General features: G+C 45.4%; 2 protein-coding genes across 4 annotated transcripts; both read right to left on the reverse strand.

Annotated features, from left to right (window-relative positions):
* Positions 1 to 1,545: 1,545 nt before the first annotated feature.
* On the reverse strand, positions 1,546 to 9,364 carry POLR2D (RNA polymerase II subunit D; the record flags this gene model as incomplete). Of its 2 annotated transcripts, XM_084246866.1 has the most annotated exons (4): positions 1,546 to 1,624; positions 2,944 to 3,039; positions 6,471 to 6,651; positions 9,292 to 9,364. In XM_084246866.1, the coding sequence occupies 4 exons, from the start codon at positions 9,362 to 9,364 to the stop codon at positions 1,546 to 1,548; spliced, it is 429 nt and encodes a 142-aa protein (XP_084102992.1). The 2 variants fall into 2 exon arrangements, with proteins under 2 accessions (XP_084102992.1, XP_084102993.1); XM_084246867.1 differs by lacking the exon at positions 2,944 to 3,039.
* A 6,938-nt stretch (positions 9,365 to 16,302) lies between these two features.
* Positions 16,303 to 22,912, reverse strand: AMMECR1L (AMMECR1 like; the record flags this gene model as incomplete). Of its 2 annotated transcripts, XM_084241047.1 has the most annotated exons (6): positions 22,457 to 22,912; positions 20,634 to 20,744; positions 20,220 to 20,334; positions 19,514 to 19,604; positions 18,080 to 18,176; positions 16,303 to 16,414 (listed from the first exon to the last, which is right to left on the reverse strand). In XM_084241047.1, exons 1-6 carry the CDS (start codon positions 22,861 to 22,863, stop codon positions 16,303 to 16,305), a joined length of 933 nt encoding a protein of 310 aa, XP_084097173.1. In that variant the 5' UTR covers positions 22,864 to 22,912. The 2 variants fall into 2 exon arrangements, with proteins under 2 accessions (XP_084097173.1, XP_084097174.1); XM_084241048.1 differs by lacking the exon at positions 20,634 to 20,744.
* Positions 22,913 to 23,470: the final 558 nt, after the last annotated feature.

Raw genomic sequence — 23,470 nt, forward strand, 5'->3', positions numbered from 1 at the left:
TACAATTTTCAGAAAAGGCTGATTTAGCTTTCTGGAGGTTTGACATCTGTTTCATAAATGAAATAGGGTCAATTATATGATGAAAGACGAAACTGGACTTTCAGTGGTCCACTTAATGCAGTATATATACACATGCTGATTTTTAAAGATGCGCGCCTGAAACCTGTTACAATGCAATGTTAAGGCAATGAAAACAAAAAAATCTATGGAATAGACACTTTTGTTATCCACATTTTTCTTTTTTTTTTTAGATTTTATTCATTTATGCATACAAGAGCTGGGGTACAGGCCAGAGGTTAATGTTAAATGGGGGTGGGTGTGGGTGGGTGAGAGGATTCACCAGAGACAGAATAGGGAGCAGAACAGGCAGATCTACTGAAATACACTGGTGAGGGGAGCAACGGGGGAGGCAGGCGAGGTCTGCTGCACCATGTGAGTTACCCCATGGCCTGCCAGGGATAGAACTCGTGCTGCAGTGGCTGTGGACACCTTCACAGGCTGTGTCTTAACCCCTTGCACCACCAGGGAGGCCCTGTTACCCACATTTTTCAATTGATAACACTGGAAAGTATCAAAGAAATGAGGCTGCCTAAGGACACAAAGATTATTTCCTTCAAATATTAAGAACACTGGTGATTTAGAAATCTTATTTCAGATACTGAAATAATTTATAAAAATATTTTATTTTTGCCTTAGTCAGCAGTTGACATAAAAAAAGCCAATGTTGTTCTTTCCCCAACTTTTCACTTGAATCATGAATGTATTTAGAGCCAAAGATGTTCTTCTAAACAAACCAGAGGTTCAGACACGAAGCTTCACATGAAGGTCCTTCAAAGATCTTTGTGTCTGGCCTGCAAAGGAGTCTTAATTTGGGAGTGACAAAATAAGTGCTTTAGGATTATTTACTCCAAATCTACATTTAGTAATAGTCTAAGGAAAAAGGCAAAGTACCTGTCAACCTCAAGGCTTGGCCCCTACAATACATTTATCTCCACATCTAACTGCTTTCCATAACAGGCTTTTCCCCAACCTGCTGAGGTAAAGTATGATGATGCCAAGGGTTTCTCAGTCATTAAAATCATCATCCCTTAAGAATTTCAAACAATGATACCGATGTGGTTTAATTCTTCTTTTTGCATTTAGGTAAGACTATATCCTATACCAGTCTTATTATGTTCTAGTACAATTTCAAAAATTAGAAAACACACTGAAATTAAAATATGAAATGTTAGGAATCAAAAATAACACAGGGGCCAAAAAGTACGGTATGAGGTAGTCAAGACTGTAGCTTATATGCACATCACCCCACCTCACCCCAGTGACGAGACCAGGAAGCCACAGACAACCACAACATCGCCTCACCATAATTACATGGTCATTATGGTCCATCAGAAAGTCTGAAATAGCAACCTAGACCAAGACAAGTTGCTCATCCAAAGGAAGCCTAAGTGTCCTCTGCACTAGAACTTCCACGCATGGCGGCTAACACCCTGGGATGGCAGTGCTGTACTAGGGTGGCGGTTCCTTCAGCACTATGTCAGGAGATCAATATTGAAAGCTGCGCTTAGTCTGGATATCATCAAGTATCTGCTGGAGTTCCTCATCTTCAAATCGCCCCTCCAGACTAGAAAAAGAAAACAAAGAGTGTTTCAGCCATAACATTTCTCCACCTCTGCATTCACCCCTACTCACTGACACCTTCACCCATCAACTCACTTTCCTCCCTTTCCTTTTAAAAACATCATGGTTTTTCAAATACATAAAGGATATAGAAAATATGGGCTTCCCCGGTGGCGCAGCAGTGGAGCGCAGGGTTGCAAAGCTACCAGCAGCTTCTGCCATGCCGATTCGATCTCCGGCCATGGCAGGAGGGTCCCACATGGTGCACAGACCTCTCCTGCCGCCCGCTGCTCCCCTTAGCAGTGTACTTTGGTCCTTCTGCCTGTTCTGCTCCCCGCTCTGGCTCTGGTAAATTCTCACCCTCCCGCGCTTCTGACTGTACCCAGTGCTTGTATAAATAAATAAATAAATCTTAAAAAAAAAATTACTTAAAAAAAAAAAAAGATATAGAAAATAAGTTAACTTTAACAGTTATCCCTATTTTATTTGAATTTTAACAACATAACAGGAACTGATGGCTCTGTGCAAATAGATGCTCCTCCATTCAAATACCTTCCCCCCCTCCCCAGAAGTAACTACTTTCCTTAATTTGGCATTATTCCTATGTATAGTCTTTTATTCTCATCTCTCTCTCACACATAAGCAATATGCAGCACTGTATCAAAACTTTAATAGGGCCTCCCCGGGTGGTGCAGCGGTTGAGCGCTGGGCTGCAAAGCTGCCTGCAGCTTCTGCAGCGCTGGTTCAAGTCCCAGCCACCCGTGAGGGTCCCACATGGCGCGCAGACCTCTCCTGCCGCCCGCTGCTCCCCTCAGCAGTGTCTTTCGTCGTTCTGCCTGTTCTGCTCCCCGCTCTGGCTCTGGTGAATTCTGTCACCCTCCCACGCTTCTGACTGTACCCAGTGCTTGTGTAAATATATATATAAATCTTAAAAAAAATTTTTTTAATAAAAAAATTTTGGCACTTGTTGACATTCTAGATAATCACTTTCTTCACTGCGATGTAATAAACAGTATATGATCATTCCCTTGTTGTCTGACAATTGTCAAGTTTTTGCTACCACTAATGATGAAGCATGAAATACGTATCTCCTTATGAACCTGTGTGCACTGTTCTCAGGGCAGGTATCTAGGAGTGCATTTTTGGGTGACAGGGTATATTCATCTTTAACTTTACTAGAGCTAGCCAAATTGAGCTCAAAAGCGATTTTACTAATTTGCACATCAGTGAATGAAACTTTTGGCTGTTTCATGTTTTTGCTAACAGTTGCATGCTATCAAACCACCATTTTCAAGTTCTTAAAAAGGTACTCTTCTTACTAACCTTGGGATCAGGGCCTTGGACTCTTCAGCAGTCTCCGGGCAAAGATTGGCCAAACAGGCCAACTCAAACTTGTGAAGTTTTTTCTGGAGCAACAAGCTGATCCACAGGAGAGAAAGTCAAAACAATCAAAACTACTGAACAGAAAAACGGATCATTGCAATCTCTATTCTTAGTGAATAGGAAGTTACAAAGAAATAAGGGAAAGACAGGGGCCTCACTGGTGGCATGAGGGGTTAAGTCTTAGCACTATCAAGCTATCACTAGCCACTTCAACACAAGTTCAATCCCAGGTCAGGGAGCTAACCCACATGGCTCAGCAGACCTCTCTTGTCTCGGCCGCTGCTCCCCTCAGCAGTGTATTTCAGTCAACCTGCCTGTTCTGCTCCCCACTCTATCTCTGCTGAATCCTCTCACCCCCCGTACCGCTGGCCTATACTCCAGTACCTGTATACATAAATAAAATCTTAAAAAAAAAAATTAATGCTACCATCTTAGAATCTATTCCAAATATTTTTGTTTTAGGACATAAACACACATTGTTTTATAAGTTTTTGTTAACTTTTAAAAAGCTATTTTCATTTTGTAAAAAAAATACTATAATCTTAGTACATGAGAAGAGGTTCATAATGCCAAATATATATGTACCTGGAGGGATCTGTGGTAAAATGAACACATGCTCATTTACAAACAGTACAAAAAAATAGCAAGAAAATGAAATAACCTGAACTTCTACCAGAAATAAGCAATGTTAATATTTTCACGGAGAGTCCCTCACCTTCCTTTCTTTGATTTTTAAAAGGAATCATAACAAATGTTATTTTGTAACTGGCCTTTTTTCACTCAACATAATAGCTGTTTTCCATGCTGGTACACATAGAGCTCTGCCTGAACACAGCATTCTATTGAAAGGCTGTGACATAATTTATAATCAAACTTCCTGATGCTAAACATTTCATTTGTTTCCAAACATTCACCATTTGAAATAATATTTTTTGAACATCATTGTGAATGCACTTCTTTTTTTGGTTTGTTTTAAAGATTTATTTTTATTTATGTATCCAAGAATTGGGATGCAGACCAATTCTGCATGGTGGTGCAGGGGATGAGAGGATTCACCAGCTAGAATAGGGAGCAGTGTATCTACTGAGATACACTGTTACATGTTTTAAAGACAAGTTCCTGGAAGTAGACTTATTTATTTATTTAAAAAGATTTATTTATTTATGCATACAAGAACTGGGGTACAGGCCAGAGGTGTGGGGGGTGAGAGGATTCACCAGAGACAGAGTGGGGACAGAACAGCAGACTGACTGAAATATGCTGCTAAAGGGAGCAGCGGGTGAGACAGGAGAGGTGTGTTTTGCCATGTGGGTTAGCCCTGGGTGGCTGGAATAAACTTGTGCTGCTGAGGCTGCGGATAGCGTCACAGAGGCCCTCAATCACAATTTTTTTTTTTTAAAGATTTATTTATTATTTATACAAGCACTGGGTACAGTCAGAAGTGCGGGAGGGTGAGAGAATTCACCAGAGCCAGAGAGGGTTGCAGAGCAGGCAGAAGGACTGAAGTACACTGCTGAGGGGAGCAGTGGGCGGCAGGAGAGGTCTGCGCGCCATGTGGGACCCTCCTCTGGTGGCCGGGGAGCAGCCGGGGATCGAACCGGCGCTGCAGAGGCCGCGGGCAGCTTCGCAACCCAGCGCTCAACCGCTGCGCCACTGGGGAGGCCTCAATCACAATTTTTAATGACAATATGGCAACCCATCAAATGGATATACCACAATTTATTTAACTATTGAATATTTAGGGTTTTTTGTTTGTTTTACTCTTGGCTATCATAAACAGCTATCTGGAAAGTATATGTATATATATACTTTTTGTCCATCACTTTTCCTTCAGGCAATAATTCTCAGACATTTTCACAAAAGTAGAGACAGCAAGTACCCCTGGGCAACCTGGGCACAGAGGTTCAAATGACTCTGCAACTACAAGTTTTGAAGACTCATGATTTTATTTAAGAATCCATATGTGTTGTTTTACTCCAAATATGGTGGTATCTGCTTGATTTAATGTAGAAATGTGTTAAATGACCTACTATCAAGTAAAACTTATACTTTAGGAAGAGGTGCTCCTTTTCCTGTCCTATTCCACCTGCCTTGGCACACCACTGTTTCCCAGGGTACAGTCAACCCAATCTGAGAAGCAATGCCTTTGAAGGCTCAAAGTTGACCATCTTTTGAAACGTAAGCAAAGATCCAGAAAGAATGCTCCTGATTTATACTTATTAGCACATAGATACCTAAGGCATTTCAGGTGAATAATAAATAATCCCACTTTCAGGCCTTTTGCTAAGCACGGGGGTTAAAGTCTCAGAGCTATCAAGCTATCGCCAGCCACTGCAGCAAGAGTTCAATCGCTGGCAGGGAGCTAACCCACATGGCACAACAGACATCACCTGGCTCACCAGCTGGTCCTCTCAGCAGTGTATTTCAGTACATCTGCCTGTTTTTTGTTGGTTTTTTTTTTTAAGGATTTATTTATGCATACAAGAACTGAGGTACAGGCCAGAGGCGCAGGGGGACAGGATTCACCAGAGACAGTGTGGGGAATAAAACAGGTGGATCTAGTGAAATACACTGCTGAGGAGAGCAGCGGGTGACCCAGCAGAGGTCTGCTGCACCATGTGGGTTGCTCCCTGCCTGGCCGGGGATTGAACTCGTGCTGTAGAGGCTGTGGATAGCTTCACCATGCTGTGCTTAACTCCTTGCGCCACCAGGGAGGTCCAATAAATAAATCTTTTTTAAAAAAAAAAAAGGGGGGGTCCTCCTTGGTGGCACAAGGGGTTAAAATACAACCTATGAAGCTATCCACAGCCACTGCAGCACAAGTTTGATCCCTGCCTGGGTGGCACCCACATGGCACGGCAGACCTCTCCTGACTTGCCTGCTGCTCCCCTCAGCAGTGTTTTCAGTAGATTTGCCTATTTTGTTCCCCACTCTGTCTCTGGTGAATCCTTCATCCCCCCAACCTCTGGCCTATACCCCAGTTCTTGTATGCATAAATACATAAATCTTAAAAAAAAAAAAAGCAGCAGCAGGTGGTCAAAAAAATTTTTAGCCTTATAAGCAATTTTTTAAATTCTGAACAAGATTATTATCTACTTACATTAAACACATAAGTGATGGCCATGGGAAAGGGAGTTTGGGTTGGAAAAGGAGAAAACATCTTTTTACCTGCAGGTGTCCAATAGTTTGAATAAAAACTTTCTTTCCAGCAACAGCTCTCCTGCCTTCCTGTGACTATGCAAATGTTTCTCTTCATCAAGCTTCTCCATTTGCAAAGAAGCAGAATCTCCTCCCAAGACTCCCTGGCCTGTGACTATGGAGGCTTCTCTTTTAACAAACCTGTACCTTAAAGGGGCAGCTCTTTCTGCCCTCTTATGTCTGTGCATGCATTCTTACTTCCATTCCCTTTTTTATAATAAACCCACCCTTTTGAATGAAAACAAAACACCTTTCTTTTTAGCACTCACCTACGAACACTGGCAATAGTCTCTCTATTTTTGAAACGGCTGAAGCGGGCGGTATAGTTTAAAGTTTTCATGAAGACATCAGAAAGTTCCTGTTCATCTTCTGCACTCTCATTCTGCTGTTTTCGATGCTCCAGAAGCATGTGAACTTCAGAATTTAGAAGAGTCTCAGCTGTTTCAAACTCTGTGAGAAGCATAAATGTCAGCTAAAAATATTCCTTCAAAAGTCATCTTCTAAATGTTTGTTTTGCCTTGAGACTAATAGCAAGTCTCAGTACCTGCAGAAGTCTAGAGGTCTCACTCTCACAATTTTACCCTCATCCAAACTTGTATACCACAAGGCACATGAAGTTGCTGACACTAAAATACAGCTCAATTGGGTGAGACAGTTATTAGGGTCAAAGAACCTGACCTAGCCATGCTATTTATGGCACCATTATTCTAATTAGGTGAGTTAGTGATTTAAAAATGCAGCTTAGGGCATCCCAGGTGGCGCAGTGGTTGAGCGCTGGGTTGCCGAGGCTGCCCACAGCCTCTGCGGCACCAGTTCAATCCCTGGCTGCTCCCTGGCCACGGGAGGAGGGTCCCGCATGGCACGCAAACCTCTCCTGCCGCTCGCTGCTCCCCTCAGCAGTGTACTTCGGTCCTTCCACCTGCTCTGCTCCCCGTTCTGGCTCTGGTGAATTCTCTCACCCTCCCGCGCTTCAGACTGTACCCAGTCCTTGTATAAATCAATCAATCAATCTTGCATAAATAATGTTTTTTTAAAAAATAAATAAAAATGCAGCTTAACCAACAATTTCCCTCTAGCTTGCATGAACTAATAATCTTTCTACTTCCATGGTATTAACACTAATCTCAATTTAATGGCCCTCCCTGGTGGCGGCAAGGGGTTGTCTCAGCACTATGAAGCAATCCGAAGCCATTGCAGCACTGAGTTCATCCCAGGCCAGGAAATAACCCACAGGGTGCAGCAGACCCCTCCTGTCTCGCCTGCTGCTCCCCTCAACAGTGTATTTCAGTTCCATCTGCCTGTTCTGCTCCCCACTCTGCCTCTGGTGAATCCTCTCATGCCCCCACCCCCCACCCCAGCTCTTACAGGCATAAATAAATAAAATAAATCTTAAAAAAAAAGAACTATTACATATTATGCAGAGTCAAGTGTTTAGAAATACACATTAATAATTTATCTCAGGGGGCCTCCCTGGTGGCGCAAAGGGTGAAGTCTCAGCACTATGAAGCTATCTGTGTACCCCCACCTCTGCCCTATACCCCAGCTCTTGTGTGCATAAATCTTTAAAAAAGCAGTAATTTTTCTCAGAGATTCTCCTCCCAATACTGTTCACCTGTGACTATTCAGCTGTCCATTTTTTCCTAGTAAACCTGTCCTTTAAAAAAGTTTTTTTTTTGCCTCCCCTGGTGGTGCAGCGGTTGAGCGCTGGGCTGCGAGGCTGCCCGCTGCCTCTGCAGCGCCGGCTCGTATCCCGGCAGCCCATGAGGGGCCCACCAAAAAAAAAAAAAAAAAAATATTCTTCTTCTTCTTTTTTTTTTAAAGAATGTATCTCCAGGGCCTCCCTGGTGGTGCAAGGGGTTAAGCACCGCACTATGAAGCAATCCGTGGCCTCTGCAGCACCAGTTCCATCTCCAGCCGGCTAGGGAGCATCCCACATGGCAAGGCAGACCTCTCCTGACTCGCCCGCTGCTCCCCTCAGCAGTGTTTCAATGAATCCACTGTTCTGGTCCCTGCTCTGTCTCTGGTGAATCCTCTCACACCCAGCGTCTCTGGCCTGTACCCCAGCTCTTGTATGCATAAATAAATAAATCTTTAAAAACAACAACAACAACAAAAGAATGTATCTCCAATTGTGTTTTTGTACCAGTACAAAATTATGGAGCAGGCACTGGGTTTGAGGTCAGAAATCTCTATCCTCTGTATTTCACTAGAATGTAGTTTGTCATCTACGGCTAATTCAAGTATTTGCCAGCACATACGTCTTGTCTTTGATTCTCATTTAAACTAATCCCTTTGCCCCCCACCTGTCTCTCCTTTCCCGCTATGGAAAAATCAATCCTCTTGGCCTAGGTATAAGCAACCTTTTTTTTAAAAAAAAACATTTTAAATATTTAATTATGAATACAAGAACCGGGGCACAGGCCAGAGGTGCGGGGGTGAGAGGATTCACCGGGGCCGGAGGGGAGCAGGCAACTGAGGAAACACCGCCGACGGGCGGGGGAGGGTCCGCCGCGCCGCGCCAGCAGCTCCCGGGCGGGCAGGGAGCGTGTGCCGCAGGGGCTGCGCGCAGCTTCCCGGGCTGCGTCTGGACCCCCCGCGCCACCAGGGCGGGCCTGTTACCCACATTTTTCGACGGACAACACTGGAGAGTATCAAAGAGGTGAGGCCGCCTGAGGACTGCGCTCGGCGCGGCGCTCCCCCGGGAGGCCGCGGGCAGGCGGGCGGGGCCCAGGCCCTGCGCACGCGAGGGGCGACCGCGGCGGGAGCCCCACAGTAGGCGCCGCCCCGGCCCAGGCCCGCGAAGACACCAGCGCGACGCGAGCAGCACCCGGGGCGCCCAGGGGCGCGGCCTCGGCCACGCGGCCCCCTCGGCGCGGCCCGGGCGGGAACGGCGCCTCGTCCCGCCCCGCGCCCCGCGGCCTCCCCGGCACACGCCCACCGGGACGCCCGCGCCCCGGGGCCCCCGCGGGCCCCCCGCCCCTCCCTGCGGGCCCCCCGCCCCTCCCCGCGGGCCTCCCGCCCCGGGGACCCCGCGCGGCCCGGGGAGGACAAAGCGACGGCCCCGCTGCGGGCGGCGGCCCCAGGCCCTGCCTTTGGGGAAGATGAGCTGCGAGGCGTCCTCCTCCACGTCGCCCGCCCGCGGGTCGCCGCCGCCCGCCGCCATCGCGACGCCCGGCACTGCCGCCCCCGCCGCCGGAAGCGGAAGCGCGGGACCGCGGGAGGGCGGGGGCGGGGCCTGTCGGGGCCGCGGGAGGGCGGGGGCGGGGCCAGAAAGCGCCCTGCGCGGGTGGGGCGACTGGGGGCCGCGGCCGTCGGGAGCCGCAGCCCGTCCTCCGCCGACTGGCCCTTTGCTTCTTACCTGGCGCGGCCTGGGCGCGAGCCCTGCAACGCAGCTTCCTCGCGCGCGGGCGGTGACACCGCGTCCCGCGGGACGGGCTTGGGGAGAGGCAGGAGCTCTCTCAGTGCTGTCCCGAGGCGCCCCCGGCGGAGAGCTGGACCGCGGCCGCGCCTTCTCTCCACGATCAGAACCTTTCATGGACAGTCATGGTTTGTCCTGACGCTCCTGAGCACGGACCTGCTGGTAGTGAGAGCCTTCAACACAGCGATTGCAACACTTAGATGATTCATAAAGAAGTAAGCAAATGAAAAATGATAGTTTTTAACCAGAGAAAAACAGCTCCACAAATAAAGGCGATCATGACAGCACACAGGTTGGCCCAGTACTGCACGTATTTGGATATCCTGGAAACCATCACCCTAACAAAAAATGAACTATAAACTAGAATATCTACCTTTGATTTACATATATAATTTTTACAAAATTAATTTTTTCTGTCTGTACTGAGAGGGAAAGTGTATTGTGTAAACTAGTAGGGTATATAGTATTGGTAGAGCTTAAGTCTGTCAAAGTATTTTCCTACACGGTTCATTAGAGCCTCAGGAAGGAAGTTTTTTTTTTTTTTTTGAAGTCTTTTTTTAAAAGATTTATTATTTATGCATACAAGAACTGGGGTACAGGCCAGAGGTGTGGGGGGTGAGAGGATTCACCAGAGACAGGGTGGGGAGCAGAACAGGCAGATTGACTGAAATACACTGCTGAGGGGAGCAGCGGGCAAGTCAGGAGAGGTCTCCTGCACCACGTGGGATTGAACTTGTGCTGCAGCGGCTGGGGATAGCTGGGGATATGCTTAACCCCTTGTGCCACCAGGGAGGCCCATCAAGGTAGAAGTCTTAGCAAAGAGTTCCAGGACATGCAGCACCTGGGTATTGAAAATTGACCTGGAACTCAATGTCAGCCTCTTCCTTTCATCATTCCAGCAGGCCGTTACAGAGCACCAGCTACTTATTGGACCTTGCCATGTTCTGGCCAAGAGCTAGCTGGATAGCCAACACTTGGGATCTTCTGCACTCATACTGCAGGAGAGATGTTGGAGAGCAAAGAAAGGAGAATAGGGCCTTCCTGGTGACACAGGGGTTAAAGTCTCAGTGCTATCAAGCTATCACCAGCCACTGTGGCAGGAGTTCAGTTCCATCCCCAGCCAGGGAGCTAACCCACATAGTGCAGCAGACCTCTCCTGCCTCACCCGCTGCTCCCCTCAGCAGTCTATTTCAGTGGATCTGCCTGTTCTGCTCCCCATTCTCTGGTGAATCCGCTCACCCTCCCACACCTCTGGCTTATACTCCAGTTCTTGTATGCATAAATAATCTTTTTTTTAAATAAACAAATCTTTAAAAAAATTCTTGTGGACTGAATCACATATGTTGTATCCCTACTATAAAATGATACTACCAGTTCTCTTTATATTGTTCAGAACTTCTGAATTTAAGCTATTCTTCCATAAGTTAAAAAAAAAATTGTTGGCACCTGCTGCTGGAAGTCCTCTGCTAGGTGATACAAAGGAAGCCAAAGGAATAAACACGCTATTAATACAGTCCTCAGAAATACAGAGGAATGGGTTATATGGGGGTTTAGTGTGATTCCAGAAACAGTCTTTGATTTCCAAGCAGTCTTCGGAAGGCTGTCCTGGGAGTTCTGGATTTGGATTCTAAGACTTTGTGGCAATGTTACAGGGCAGCAGTGATCCTAAAGTTGGTCCGCCCCATCGTACTATGCTGGTGCTGTTTTTGACTCCCTGAGAAACCCACTCTTAAGATCTTGCTTGGACTTAGTAGACCACCAGTTTCAAGACAGGAAGCCTATTCTGACTTGGAAGGCTGAGCACACACCATTATGCCACCTCCTATGTGCTCAGAGCAGTGGAGAGCTCTGGAGCCTTTGCCCCTCGCCCAGTAGTTCCCCTCTACACCTAGCAGTGATGACAGTCCATCAGAGAGTCAGTCATACAGCCGTTGCACCACATGGTAGGGCTTTGGCAAAGCATTTCCAAAAGGCTGCCTTGAAATTCACAGTCCTGACACAAAGCAGGAAAAAAAGCTCAGGCTGACTCCTCAACAGTTAAGATTTGAACTCAAGGGGCATCCCTGGTAGCGCAAGGGATTAAGCACAGCACTGTGAGGCAAACTGCAGCCTCTACACCAAAAGTTCAATCTCCAACCAAACAGGGTACTACCCATATGGTGCAGTAGACCTCCCCAGGCTCACCCACTGCTCCCCTCAGCAGTATACTTTGGTCCTTCTGCCTGTTCTGTTCCCCACTCTGTCTCTGGTGAATCCTCTCACCCTCCTCCACATCTGGCCTGTACCCTGGTTCTTGTATAAATAAACCTTTAAAAATAAAATCTGTGCTTAACCAGTAGCTTGTAGTCTATTTCCAAAACTACTAATTCTGACAGCATGTCTGCCAGTGGCCATATGCTTGAGTTCTGTCAAGTGGGAGAAACTTAGGGACCTCCCTAGTGGTGCAAGGGGTTAAGTAAGCACAGCGCTGCAAAGCTGTCGGCAGCCTCTGCAGCACCAGTTGGATCCCCGGCCAGCCAGGGAGCTACCCACATGGCACAGCAGACCTCTCCTGACTGCCCGCTGTCCCCCTCAGCAGTGGATTTCATCAATCTGCCTGTTCTATTCCCCACTCTGTCTCTGGTGAATCCTCTCACCCCCGCAACACCACTGTTGTTGTATGCACCCCAGTTCTTGTATACATAAACAAATCTTTTTTTAAAAAGTGTGAGAAACTTAGAAGTGGGTATCTTTAAAAAAAATTCACATCCTTGCAAATCAAAGTTTAAAGTGAAGGGTGACCATCCCAGTATAGGACGATTAAAAAAAATTATTTTTTGTAATGAACCCCAAATGCATCTTTCCCTTTCTGGGCCACTCCAAAGCATAATCATTTCCACTTAGATCAGACTAGACCACATGTCCTAGGGGTTTTGCTTGGATCAATATTACCAAATGATACCTTAAATTTGAGCATTTTTCCCTGTTCAGTGTTTAGGTCTTTGGGTAAGGTCAGTTTTACCGGAAAATCTGATGAAAACTATGATCATTCTTTCCAGAAAAACCCACCATTTAGGGGGTTCATGAACACCAGTTCAGAAAACGAGTCTAAAACACAGTTGCTACCAACCACAAAAAAAAAAATAGACAAGTGCAAGGTTATTGGATGTTGTGAAAGTAGTGTGTAGGTTGACTAATGTTTGGTTCACTGTCTACAAGAACAAGATGGCTACTACCACTACAAAAAAAAAAAAAAAACAGGACAAAGAACAACTTTTACCCATTATGATTTATTCTCTACAATACTTCGTTAGAGAGTTCAATGATTTGCACTCAGAAGTTACATAGCCAAGAGGCAACCAAGAGGAATACAAAGAATTGGTCTGAAGTCTTTGCACTGAAGGCCATACAAAGTCTCTTGCTTCAGGAAAAAAAGATAAGAATGAGAAACAAATAAAACATATAGCTCTCTAGGCTCCAGAATCTCAATAGAAAATAACATTAACAGTTAGTGAAATTGTAGGTGTTAACATACCATGGAAAACAGATCTTGTGCAAATATTAAAATTAACACCCAGGACTTCTGTATAGATGATTTTTAATATAAACAATAAAATATATATAACATCTCAACTACAAACCTTTCGCGTTGAAAGGGTCTCTAAACGTGAGTTGCTTTAATATTATGAAGCGAAAAAGTTTAACCTCACAGTGGAAACAATCCAACACCAACAAACTCTAGTGGTCAAAGACATTCTCTGTTAGTTAATGTAAAACAAGGACAATTCATAATTACAGAATGTCCTAGCTGTGGGTATTGAGACAAGCTAACTTTCCAGACCAAAAGGCACTCACAGCTAGGGATGAAACGAACTCCGAATCACACCAGTCAAGCTGGGCTGGTTCCTTTCAAACAGTGGTCATCTACTGTTCAGCACGAGCAGCCCAAGGACAAAGCAGAAAACATTCCCTTCTCTCTAAAACCACCACTCACACATGTACCGGCCACCCTCATCACTGCCTTGGTGGAGCACATGGAAGGCAGTTCAGTCCCAGTTCGGAGCCGTCATCTCCCCATGCAAAGCTGCCACATGGATGATCCAGACTTAGTATTTTTCCTGAGAGCCACCTGCCACACATCTTCATGAGGTGACCATGAATGTGCACTTCCAGGCTGCTTCCTGCTAGGCCCCTTCCAGGACACTGACAATGCCATTCCTTATGGCGCCAGTTTTCCTTGGTCGACTCCCGAGTACCTCTGACAAGGCAGGAGGAACTTGAGTATCTCCACGAGTTGGACTTACATGGGAGCAGGAGGGAATGTGCAGGGAGTAAGGCTTCTTCACTCCAAAACCATTGAGCCCACTTCAGTGTGGTGCTGGGCTTAACCAGCCTGATTCTTGTGCACTGATTTTTCTCCCCATTTTGTGGGTTTAGAATTTTTCTGTTCATTTTTTTTAAATGGCAGGTTATCCTGCCCCACCCTCAAAAAATAAAAAAACATACTATACACTGGGGAAGACAAATAGGGCAACATATCTACGAGAAAAAATAGGCTTGAAGAGCATGGCACTGTAAATGCTTGCGTGGCCAGTCTCACTGAGCGTGCTCAGGGGTGAAAGTTTAGCACCAATTTTTTTGCTTTTTTTTTTTAATCTTTAGAAATTAAACACAACTTTTAACATAGAACACTTGAACAGTAATGAGTGTAGCCCTATGTATCAATACTGTTGTACAAATTTGAGGTGGGTGGTTTTGTCCAGAGCTGACCACCCTGACATCAATCCATGGCACCTAAGAGTAACTGTCGTCACATTTGTTTGTACAAGACATTTATTATTCTCAGCAGCAGGATGAAACAATCCCTCCACCTTCAAAAGCTTCCCCCTCCCCCCCACTAATATTGCAAGGGAAATGCGAGATCACAGCACAACAGTTAAGATGGGGTGATGTGGCCTGGCCTGGGCATCCCGATGTCAGCCCGTTTCCCTTTCACACCCCATATCCTTGTGAGCAGTACAGGATGGTTGCCACCAAGCGAATCTGCTCACCCTTTCAAGAAATGAGACAGCAGTGCCTAGCACGTGCCTCATTCCTTAGATCATGTCCCCCCCGCAATGCCTGGCAGATAACTCTTGCGTATCTGCCCCTTTCAAAAAGCCGCACCATCTCCACATAAACTTTAAAATAAATTAAAACACTGTGTTCACTGAGTCGATACCCAATCCCTTCAAGAGTTTTCTAAGTATGTGGCTGAAAACCAGTGTATCACCCATGGGTTCCTTTCTTGCAACTGGCCACGTCTTCCTGTGAATCATTTCGGCAGGGCCTGTAACAACTGTTTTCAAAGTATCCTCCAAGTTCTCAACTTCTATGATCTCTGCAACCAAATGAATGGAGAATAGGCAAGAGGGAAGAGAAACGTGCTGACAGCTATTTGGAATCAGCAACAATGGGTTAGGGAACTATGTATGCCACATGAAAGTCTGAATGACCTAGAATAAAATGAACTATTTGGGACTATGCCCTAGTGGGGTGAAGATTCCCAGCAAGTTAGGCAAGATAAAGGTTCACCTTATTTAATTACAGAGCTTTGTTCTAAAGTCCTGTAAAGGACTGAAACATTAACAGTCTTTCCACTTCTATAGGCAAATTAGAAAAAGGAACTCCTCTGCTTAAAGGTCCCTCACAATATTTGCCTGAAAAGAAAAACAGCTTGGAGACCCTGGATTCTCTCCTATGTCATGTCTTCTAAAGCCCAACCCAAGTGCTTCTTTGAACATCTATGCCTTCTGAGAACCTAGATCCAGTTATAGGCACTGCTACCAGTAGAGGGTGAGGTAGCCAGGTGGTAAGGAAGAGGTCTCTCCTTTCACACTGCATGCAGCGATGACATCAGGACCTCCCATGGGCATCCCAGTCCATTCCTCAGCAGGCTACACCACAGAGCTCTGTTCAATACCAGGAGACTCAATGCAGGAAGAGTGCCAGAAAATCCAACTTATAGTGGGATGAGAATTAAAACCTTCCAGGCTAATTGAGCAATGAGATCTGCAACGCCATCCAAAGGGCTTCCGATCTTGATGTGGGTCTCTATCCAGGAGCCTCAAAGGACTCTTGGTGCCCACGTTCAACCCTAACATGGCGTCCACTTATGAAGCATGAAGGTTGTGAACAACTCTTGGATGGTACCCAATAAACTGGAAGTTTAAAAAAAAGGAATTTAGAACAACCTAAAAATGTTTCTTGTTGGTCTCCGTTGCCCAGACTGCCAAGGGAATACACCTACTTGATCTGGGGAGGCTGGAGGGATGTGTGTGGGGTTAAGCCTTCATGGATCATCAATTCCAGCTTCCATTGTGAGGCCAACGCACAGGCAGCAAGCAAATCACCAGTGGTAACTGCATGCCAAGGGTCTTCTGAACCCGTAAAGTAATTCTTACTAGTCATGGAGGAGCCCCAATCCAACGGAACCCCATATTGAGGAAAGGCTGAGATAAGGCTTGGGCCCCTCAAGTTCTGTTTCATTCAATATAACCCCGCCCCTCCCTCAGTCAGCTGGGGGCAGACTTGGCAACGGAAGCTAGCATCATAAAATGGTGCAGTAATAGAAGTAACTGGACCAGGAAGAGGAGGCATCTGCTCCAATGATGTCATAGCCATTGGTGGCCACAGGGGGGTGGGACTGGTCATGCAGCCGTGTGTCAGGAGTAATGATTGTAGAGGGGCGGGGCATGAAGAGTGCCATTCTGGAAACAGTGCTGTCGAGAAGCAATATATTCTGCATAACTGATTGTCACCTTCTCACTTCGATACCTGTATAAGGAAACAGGAAAGGGTATTAGGAAGCTGAAACACTCTACTTTGTGAAGTCAGCAGAGAAAACCAAAAGCTTATTCCACATTTTCAAAGAATAAAATGGAAGACCAAGAGCAATCGTACTTACAGAAAATGAAAGACAGCACAAGAAAACAATGTTGTTATTACAAATGAACAAGATGAAAAAGCACAATCACAATTCACCCCCGAGAATGAATTTTCTGCACATCCCACCTCTAAATACTACATATGCTTATCATCAGGCTGCTCTTAAGCAATCTGCTACTGGGGTCTGGATGAACAATTTCAAGATCAAATTAGAAGGGTGACAGATTGGAGGATGGCTGCTCCAATGCCCAGTGTAAACTGCTTAGCTACTTTTGGGTTAAAATGTGATAAAATCGATAAATATGCAACCTCAATTTGCAAAAAAAAAGCAATAAGCAAGTTATTTATAACTCAAAGGGGGCACAGATACCTAATTCTAGTCAAATTCTGATGAAGCAGGTTAAAGAATCCTGGGGCTACACAGGACAGGTTTCAATTCCCAGATGAATATGTCATATCATTTCACAGGGTCATCAGAACAGAATTCATAGCACTTTGGCCTTGCTCTGGAAAGAGCCATGAGTCAGGATGCGAAGCATGGGGTGTTACAAACCTATGGAACCTACTACAGACCACAGGAGCTGGGTGTGACAATCCTTACCCAGAGCCATCTCTTTCCCACTGTAATCACTCCTCCACTGCAAGGTGATTATTCCTGAATTTTGACAGGGAAATGGCTGTTCAAATAAATTATAATAATAATAATATAATGCTTTGTATTTGAAGATTTTTTTTTTTTGGACTCCAAAGCATTTCAAAATCACTGGTTTATCTTCCAAACAGACCTGTGAGGTTAGTATATGATTATTCAGCATTTTAAAAATGTGGAGGCCAACAGAAGCCCACAGAAGTTAAACCTCTCATTTCCATAGGTATGGGAAGTGAACTGACATCTACTGATCACCTACAATGTTGCCCAGACCTGGGCCAGAAAACTTTCATACATTTCATCTTACTGCACCCTAAAACAACCCCAAAGCATTATCATTCACTTTTTACAGACATGAAACAGGCTAGGAGAGGGAGCATAACTGACCCAGGTCACATGGCTAGGAAGTCAGGGAGCTAGGAGTCAGACCCCAAGCCTACATGCAGTCTACAACACCAGGCACTTCCCTAAAGAAGTATCTGCCTCAAAAAGGCAGAGGTGTTTCTTATAACTCTTGTAGAAAGCATTTTCCAACCATTCTGTTAATGTGCCACCTGTATCCCCTGCCACCTGACTGCATCGTGTGACTCTGGACTTGTGCACTGAAAGCCTTCTCTTGCTGACTTCAACCTCCCAACTCAGCCTCCCAGCAGGTGGGTCTGGCAAAGACATCCAGGACTCGCTCAGCAGCCTAAACATAGCTGCCACTCTGCTGCAGAGATGCCCAGCATGCTAGAGTCTTTGCCCTTGTTGCCACTGCTTCCTTGGAGCTTAAACTCACCTATGCTTCTTTGGTATAGGGACAATAGCAGAGAAAACTTTTTTTTCTTCCCTTTCCATCAAAAGTATCCTCCATCCAATCCCAACTAAATTAAAATGACAAGGAAAATGAGATAGTGGCTTACCTGGTGAGTTTGATGGTTTTTCTGAATTCACTGGTAATGGGAGCCTTAAAGCCACCTTTCCTGAGCAAGGAGTCTATTGTTTGGATCTGATCCCAGTCTGAGGAGAAGAGGCACATTGAGGTCAAGGCATAGGATTCAGAGTGGGACGTGTCCTAACATGGTCAGAGAAGAGTAATTGAGTCGGCTAGGGCAGAAGAAGTTGCCCTGGGCACTGGCCACATCCCTGGAGCCCCATCAACCTTACTGATGGAAGTCCAAGTAGAACCTCTGAGAACGCAGATGACAGCCTGACACATGCCATTAATGGCCATCCCCAGTTCTTCTCCGCCAACCCCATCCCTGCCTCTTTCCTGTCGCATGTGACCCCAGGATAATCATCAAGGAGTAAACATAGTCCTAATGTAGACTGGCTGGTTGACTTAGTGCTCAGGTAACCCAGGGCTGGTCTGTGGGAAAACAGAATACAAATTCTACAGCTTATATTCCTTTGTGTGACCTTCCTTCATTTTGATGACTTCCTGAAGTCCTGCTTTCTAGTATAGAGAAATAACAGCAGGATGGAAAGTATTCCTTTAGGAAAGGCAGGAAAGTTGTATATGCATACATTATTGTCATTCTTATACAAACACATCAAATTGAAAGCCAAAGAGTATCTCTTAAATTACTGTAGTAGTGCCCCACTTTTTAAATTTTCCCAACCAATGTTCAGATGACAAAAAAACGAGTTTGATCAATTTACCTAAGTTATATCACATTTCACTATTAAAAAATACTTATGGTATGCCTCCTTGTACAGAACTGTCAGGTTAATGACCTCAAAGAGGTGGTTAAAAGGTTTCCACTTAGAAAAAGTGGTTACAGATCACCAAATGCATAAGCAACACATCAACAGTATTCTCATAGTCTTTTAAAGAGAGAACCTGCCCAATCCACTTACTATCTTTAATATCCCATTATAAAAACTAACGAGTGCTGTCTTTGAAAGATAGGAGAGATTGCGTTTTGTCTCCCTTCCTTTCACCTCCGCACAAGTGTATTATTGTTTAACAACTCATAACCAAAAGATCAAACCTCACCAATGTGGGCAACTTCCTTTTACAATGAATTCCATACTACTGCCTAGCTGATTGTTGGAATTTTGCTACAATTACCATGGTAACTTTGCAGGCCAGGAAACAAAACTGTTCACTGAAATTAAGTGAAATGAGGAGATTGAAAAAAAGAAGTTTTTTTTCATCTGTTCTCTTTTCCCAGCTTCTACATCTTTTGGGGAGTATATTTCTCATTCTACATAAATTTGATAGATATTACCAGGAAAAAAGGCACTGACTCTTTGTTGTAGTTGCGCTATAAGACAACACACTCCAGTTTCCTACCCTTTAATTAGCAATACTGAACAGTACTGTTCACTCAAATTCCATTTGTCTAACTCACCTTGTTCCTTAGCAACCTCAGGTAAGTATGTGGCTGTACGTTTGACGCCTTTTTCATTGATGAATTCAATTCGAATCCCATGGACCCCTACCTGCAGAAAAATACAAACAAATAAATGGCATTAACTTATTCTAATGGAATGTCAGTCATTCTCATATAAATCAACATTGTCCCCTGACCAGCTTGACCCATGCCTGAAGGGAGAATCTCTTGTTTTCATGACTTTCAGGTACAGAGGCCAAAAAAGTTTCAGCTTGAGACTATACGATGGTTACAGAAATAAAATCTTTCAATAGCTCATACAATACTTTTAAATATTTCACCTTTAATCGAATCCATTAAATGAAGATGCCACAGGGTTTTGATCTAGTTTCATGACTCTTCACATCTGACTAATAACTCTTTACTCAAGAGCTTACCAAGAGGGATGTGGAACACTCTCTTGTATCCCCATTATTACTTCTTATTGATGTGGGGGAAGGATGTGGAAGAGAGTGGACTGGGAGATGGGAGAAGAATGTCTTTACATTTCTTCCTACTTCTAACGCCACAGCACCTTTCCTGTCACCTATGTTGCCCACAATTGCTTCCAAACTCAGCTTACACATTCTTATACCCTCTCTCAATGAAGGAGATACATTACCATGTACTAACCCGAACCCAAATGCAACGAGAGATGCAGAGTTCCAAATGCGGCTGTTCTCACCTCCCAGTCCAGGTAATCACTGGCATCCTCAAAGTTAGTAAGGAGGGAGACAGAGCAGAAAAGTTTAGGCAGCTCCTCTCGGGTCAGGGGGGGAAATCGGCTGTCCTTAAGTGCACTGGAGGGGGACAGAAAATATTAAGTGAGGCTGCTCTGGAGTTAGGCGCCAACATCGTGCGCTTGAATACTTATGAACTCTGGGTTATACAGAAAACATCTATCTATTAGCTATCAGCACTAATATGCTAACAACAATCTAATGTTATTAAGTGCCTATACTTGGTGACTCACCAGAATAAAGGCCCCCGCATTTCCTGATTACCAAAAAAAGAACACTCAAACTTTATCACTTAAAAGAAATAGGCAGTTGTTTCCGGTCTAGTCAATTTATCTACGGTTTACGTCTGGTGGCATTACCTGGTTAACGTGTATTCCCTGAGTCCTGAATGAAGATTCATGGCTGAGAAGGTCCCAATGCAGCCACGAAGCCGCTTGTCCCGCCCTGTCTTCCATGTCACAAAGAGTGGACTAAAAAAGCAAAACAAAACATTCTCCAGCCCCAAATCAATCATGGTTAAGAAGACCTGTGGCTCTGTCCCTGATTCATTTCTGTTACTCCTGCAGAAGACTCTTATCTGAATTGCGGGCTATCACAAGGAATCTGCCTTTCTGGGATTTGTGCAGACCCTGGCTAGAAATGGGGATAAAAACTCTACCAGGCGGCATGAAACAAACTCTCTGAGCAACCCTTTCTCTGCTCCTAGCGGACAGCCTGAATGCACTTGAAACCAACATATACACTATTTCCCTCTTCCTCTGCCCAGGACTCAACTTTATTTGTGGTCTTTCTCCTCTGCTGTGTTCCCCACCAAGATCCTTCATAAAGAAACATTTGGCTTGAACTGCTTCCCCCTATCTGCAAGCATTCCCTCAACCTCACAATGTTTTCAATTATTCTGCCCGGCAATCACACACATATACTTATTGCTCTTAAGTTTTCAGAAAGAAAAAACAATGTTTCCTCAAGTAAGCTTATTGTTAACAGAAGCTGCTACTTTCTGCTTGGAGGCTGAAGTCAGGTCATGTTACATCAGATTGAGTGACAGATTTTTTAGAAAGAAGGCATGGGGTGCTCTTCTTCCTTCTCCTTGAGATGCCTCCCTATTTTTGAGCCCTCACCACCTGGAGTCTAAAATACTTCCAAAAAAAGTCACCCAGACTTCCGCTGTCTGCAGGAGGGAAGCACGAGCTGCTGAACCTGACAGTCAGCACATGATATGCTGAGACCACCACCCGCCCCTCCACAGCCAGGCCCTCCCCTGCAGGGCACCCTGGATCCAGAAGACTGGAGTTCGGAATTGCCAGTCAGCACATTGCTCTCTGCAGGTCCTCTCTGACGCAATCACATGGGAGTGACTTCCCCTCCCTCTGCCCAGTGTGCCACCTCTGTAGCTGTGTGCGTGCGTGCGTGTTTCCCCAGAGCCAGTACTTTCCCTCCACCCTGCTACTTACTGCCCCATGGCACTAGACACGGCCTCAGAATGGCATTAACAGTGAGGAATGCAGCATCTCCTAAAAACAAATGTCAAAAAAGCAGCAGTAGCTAGCTCAGAGCTGCTTCCAATTCTGAGGAAGAAGAAAATATTGGCATGAGTTTCTTTATGCTTTATACATGTTCCTTATTCAAGTCATTGACACCAAGAGAAGACTTGGGAAAAACAAGTTTTGAACTAAAAACAGTAAAGTGGATGCTGACGCTCTGAGGTGGAGGTCAACAGTCCTAATGGACTCTATGGGAATGCTAAAGAATAGAGTGCACATCATAGCTCCCACCAGATGAGCCCTCGTCTCCAGCACAAACCTTAGACACTCCCAGTTCTCTTGGATTTTCACACTACCGGGGTCCACAATGGTGTAACCTCTCCACTTGAGAGGATGATGACCCACTCACTGACATAGGAACAACATAAGAGCCAAGAATGACATTCTCCAGACTTCCACAACATTAACAAGCCTATATACCTACCGCCCCCAAACAAAACTAGTCTGCCTCTGTTACTCAATCCAGTGAACATCTAGGTATTGTTTGGACATTTCTTATCACCTTATTCACATTATCCTTTGCCCAAGTTAGGGTAAAGCGTTTTCTAGGTAGCAGGCTCTCTCAAGAGCACGCACAGTTCCAGAAAGATGCCATCATGCCCTTCTCACTGTCTCCCACACCTAGCTGTTTTACTCACTAGGGGTCGTTGGTGAATCTGGGGAGTCGCGGCTGTGGGAAGCCATAGAGGTGACAGTAGAGGACGTCAAAGCAATAGCAGCACATCTCTGCAGTCACCACCAGATTCTTGGTGGTGTTGGCAGTTCCATTAGGCCGGGGGAGAGGGCTCAGAGCTCCCGATGCGGGATTCATTCGTGTGATGGGAGAGTTTCCAGGTCCCAGAGTTAAGTCCGACACATTCTCCCGCCCACTGCTGCCATCCACATGCTGGTGGTTTTGAAGCGGTCCTGAACTGGAGCCGGGGGCCGTTGTGGACTGGTTCCCGTGACTGTGCGCTCCGCTTCCAGATAGTTTGGGCTTCTTGACCCCACAACAGCCTGCTGCCAGCTTGGGCTCGAGTGGAGGAACACAACGCCTTTTTCCCATCCTGATTCAGTGCTTGAGGCCTGGAATGCTGCAGAACCCTGACCAAAGAGAAAATAGTTAAGCATTAATTTGAATGGCTAAACAGAGAAAACAAATAATAAAAAAGAAAGTCATCAGATTCTCTTTCTCACCCAGATCACATGATCACATGATCACAAAGGTCACAGAGCAGCAAGGCGAGAAGAGACCCTGCATTCCCTACCAGGGACTCCTGAATTTTTCCTAAAGGGAACTGCTCCTCATTTTCCATAAAGCTTATGATCGCCGTGGATGAAAGCTGGCAATGAGAACGGCCTCTTGCCCAGGACTCCCCAGGGCAGGAGAGTGGGTTGGCAGCCTGAGTGATGCTGGATAAGGACATTTTGAGACTAACTGTAAGGTTGCACTTGGCCTGTCAGACTCTTTATCAGGTTGCTTTCTCTACCTTTTGGAGGCTCCAAATTGAACCATCTATTTTTAAAGAACCCCAGAGGAACTTTCATGCTTTCCCTTGTTAACGACATCCTTCTGCACTTTCCTCCTCACTAACCTAAATCTACCTGTATAATTCAGTCCTAAACCCAGGTGATGGTGAAAAGCAGTGAGCTGCATTCTGGAAAGAGCACAC

The sequence above is a fragment of the Talpa europaea genome, assembly GCF_964194135.1.
Source record: "Talpa europaea genome assembly, chromosome: 1".
NCBI lineage: Eukaryota > Metazoa > Chordata > Mammalia > Eulipotyphla > Talpidae > Talpa > Talpa europaea.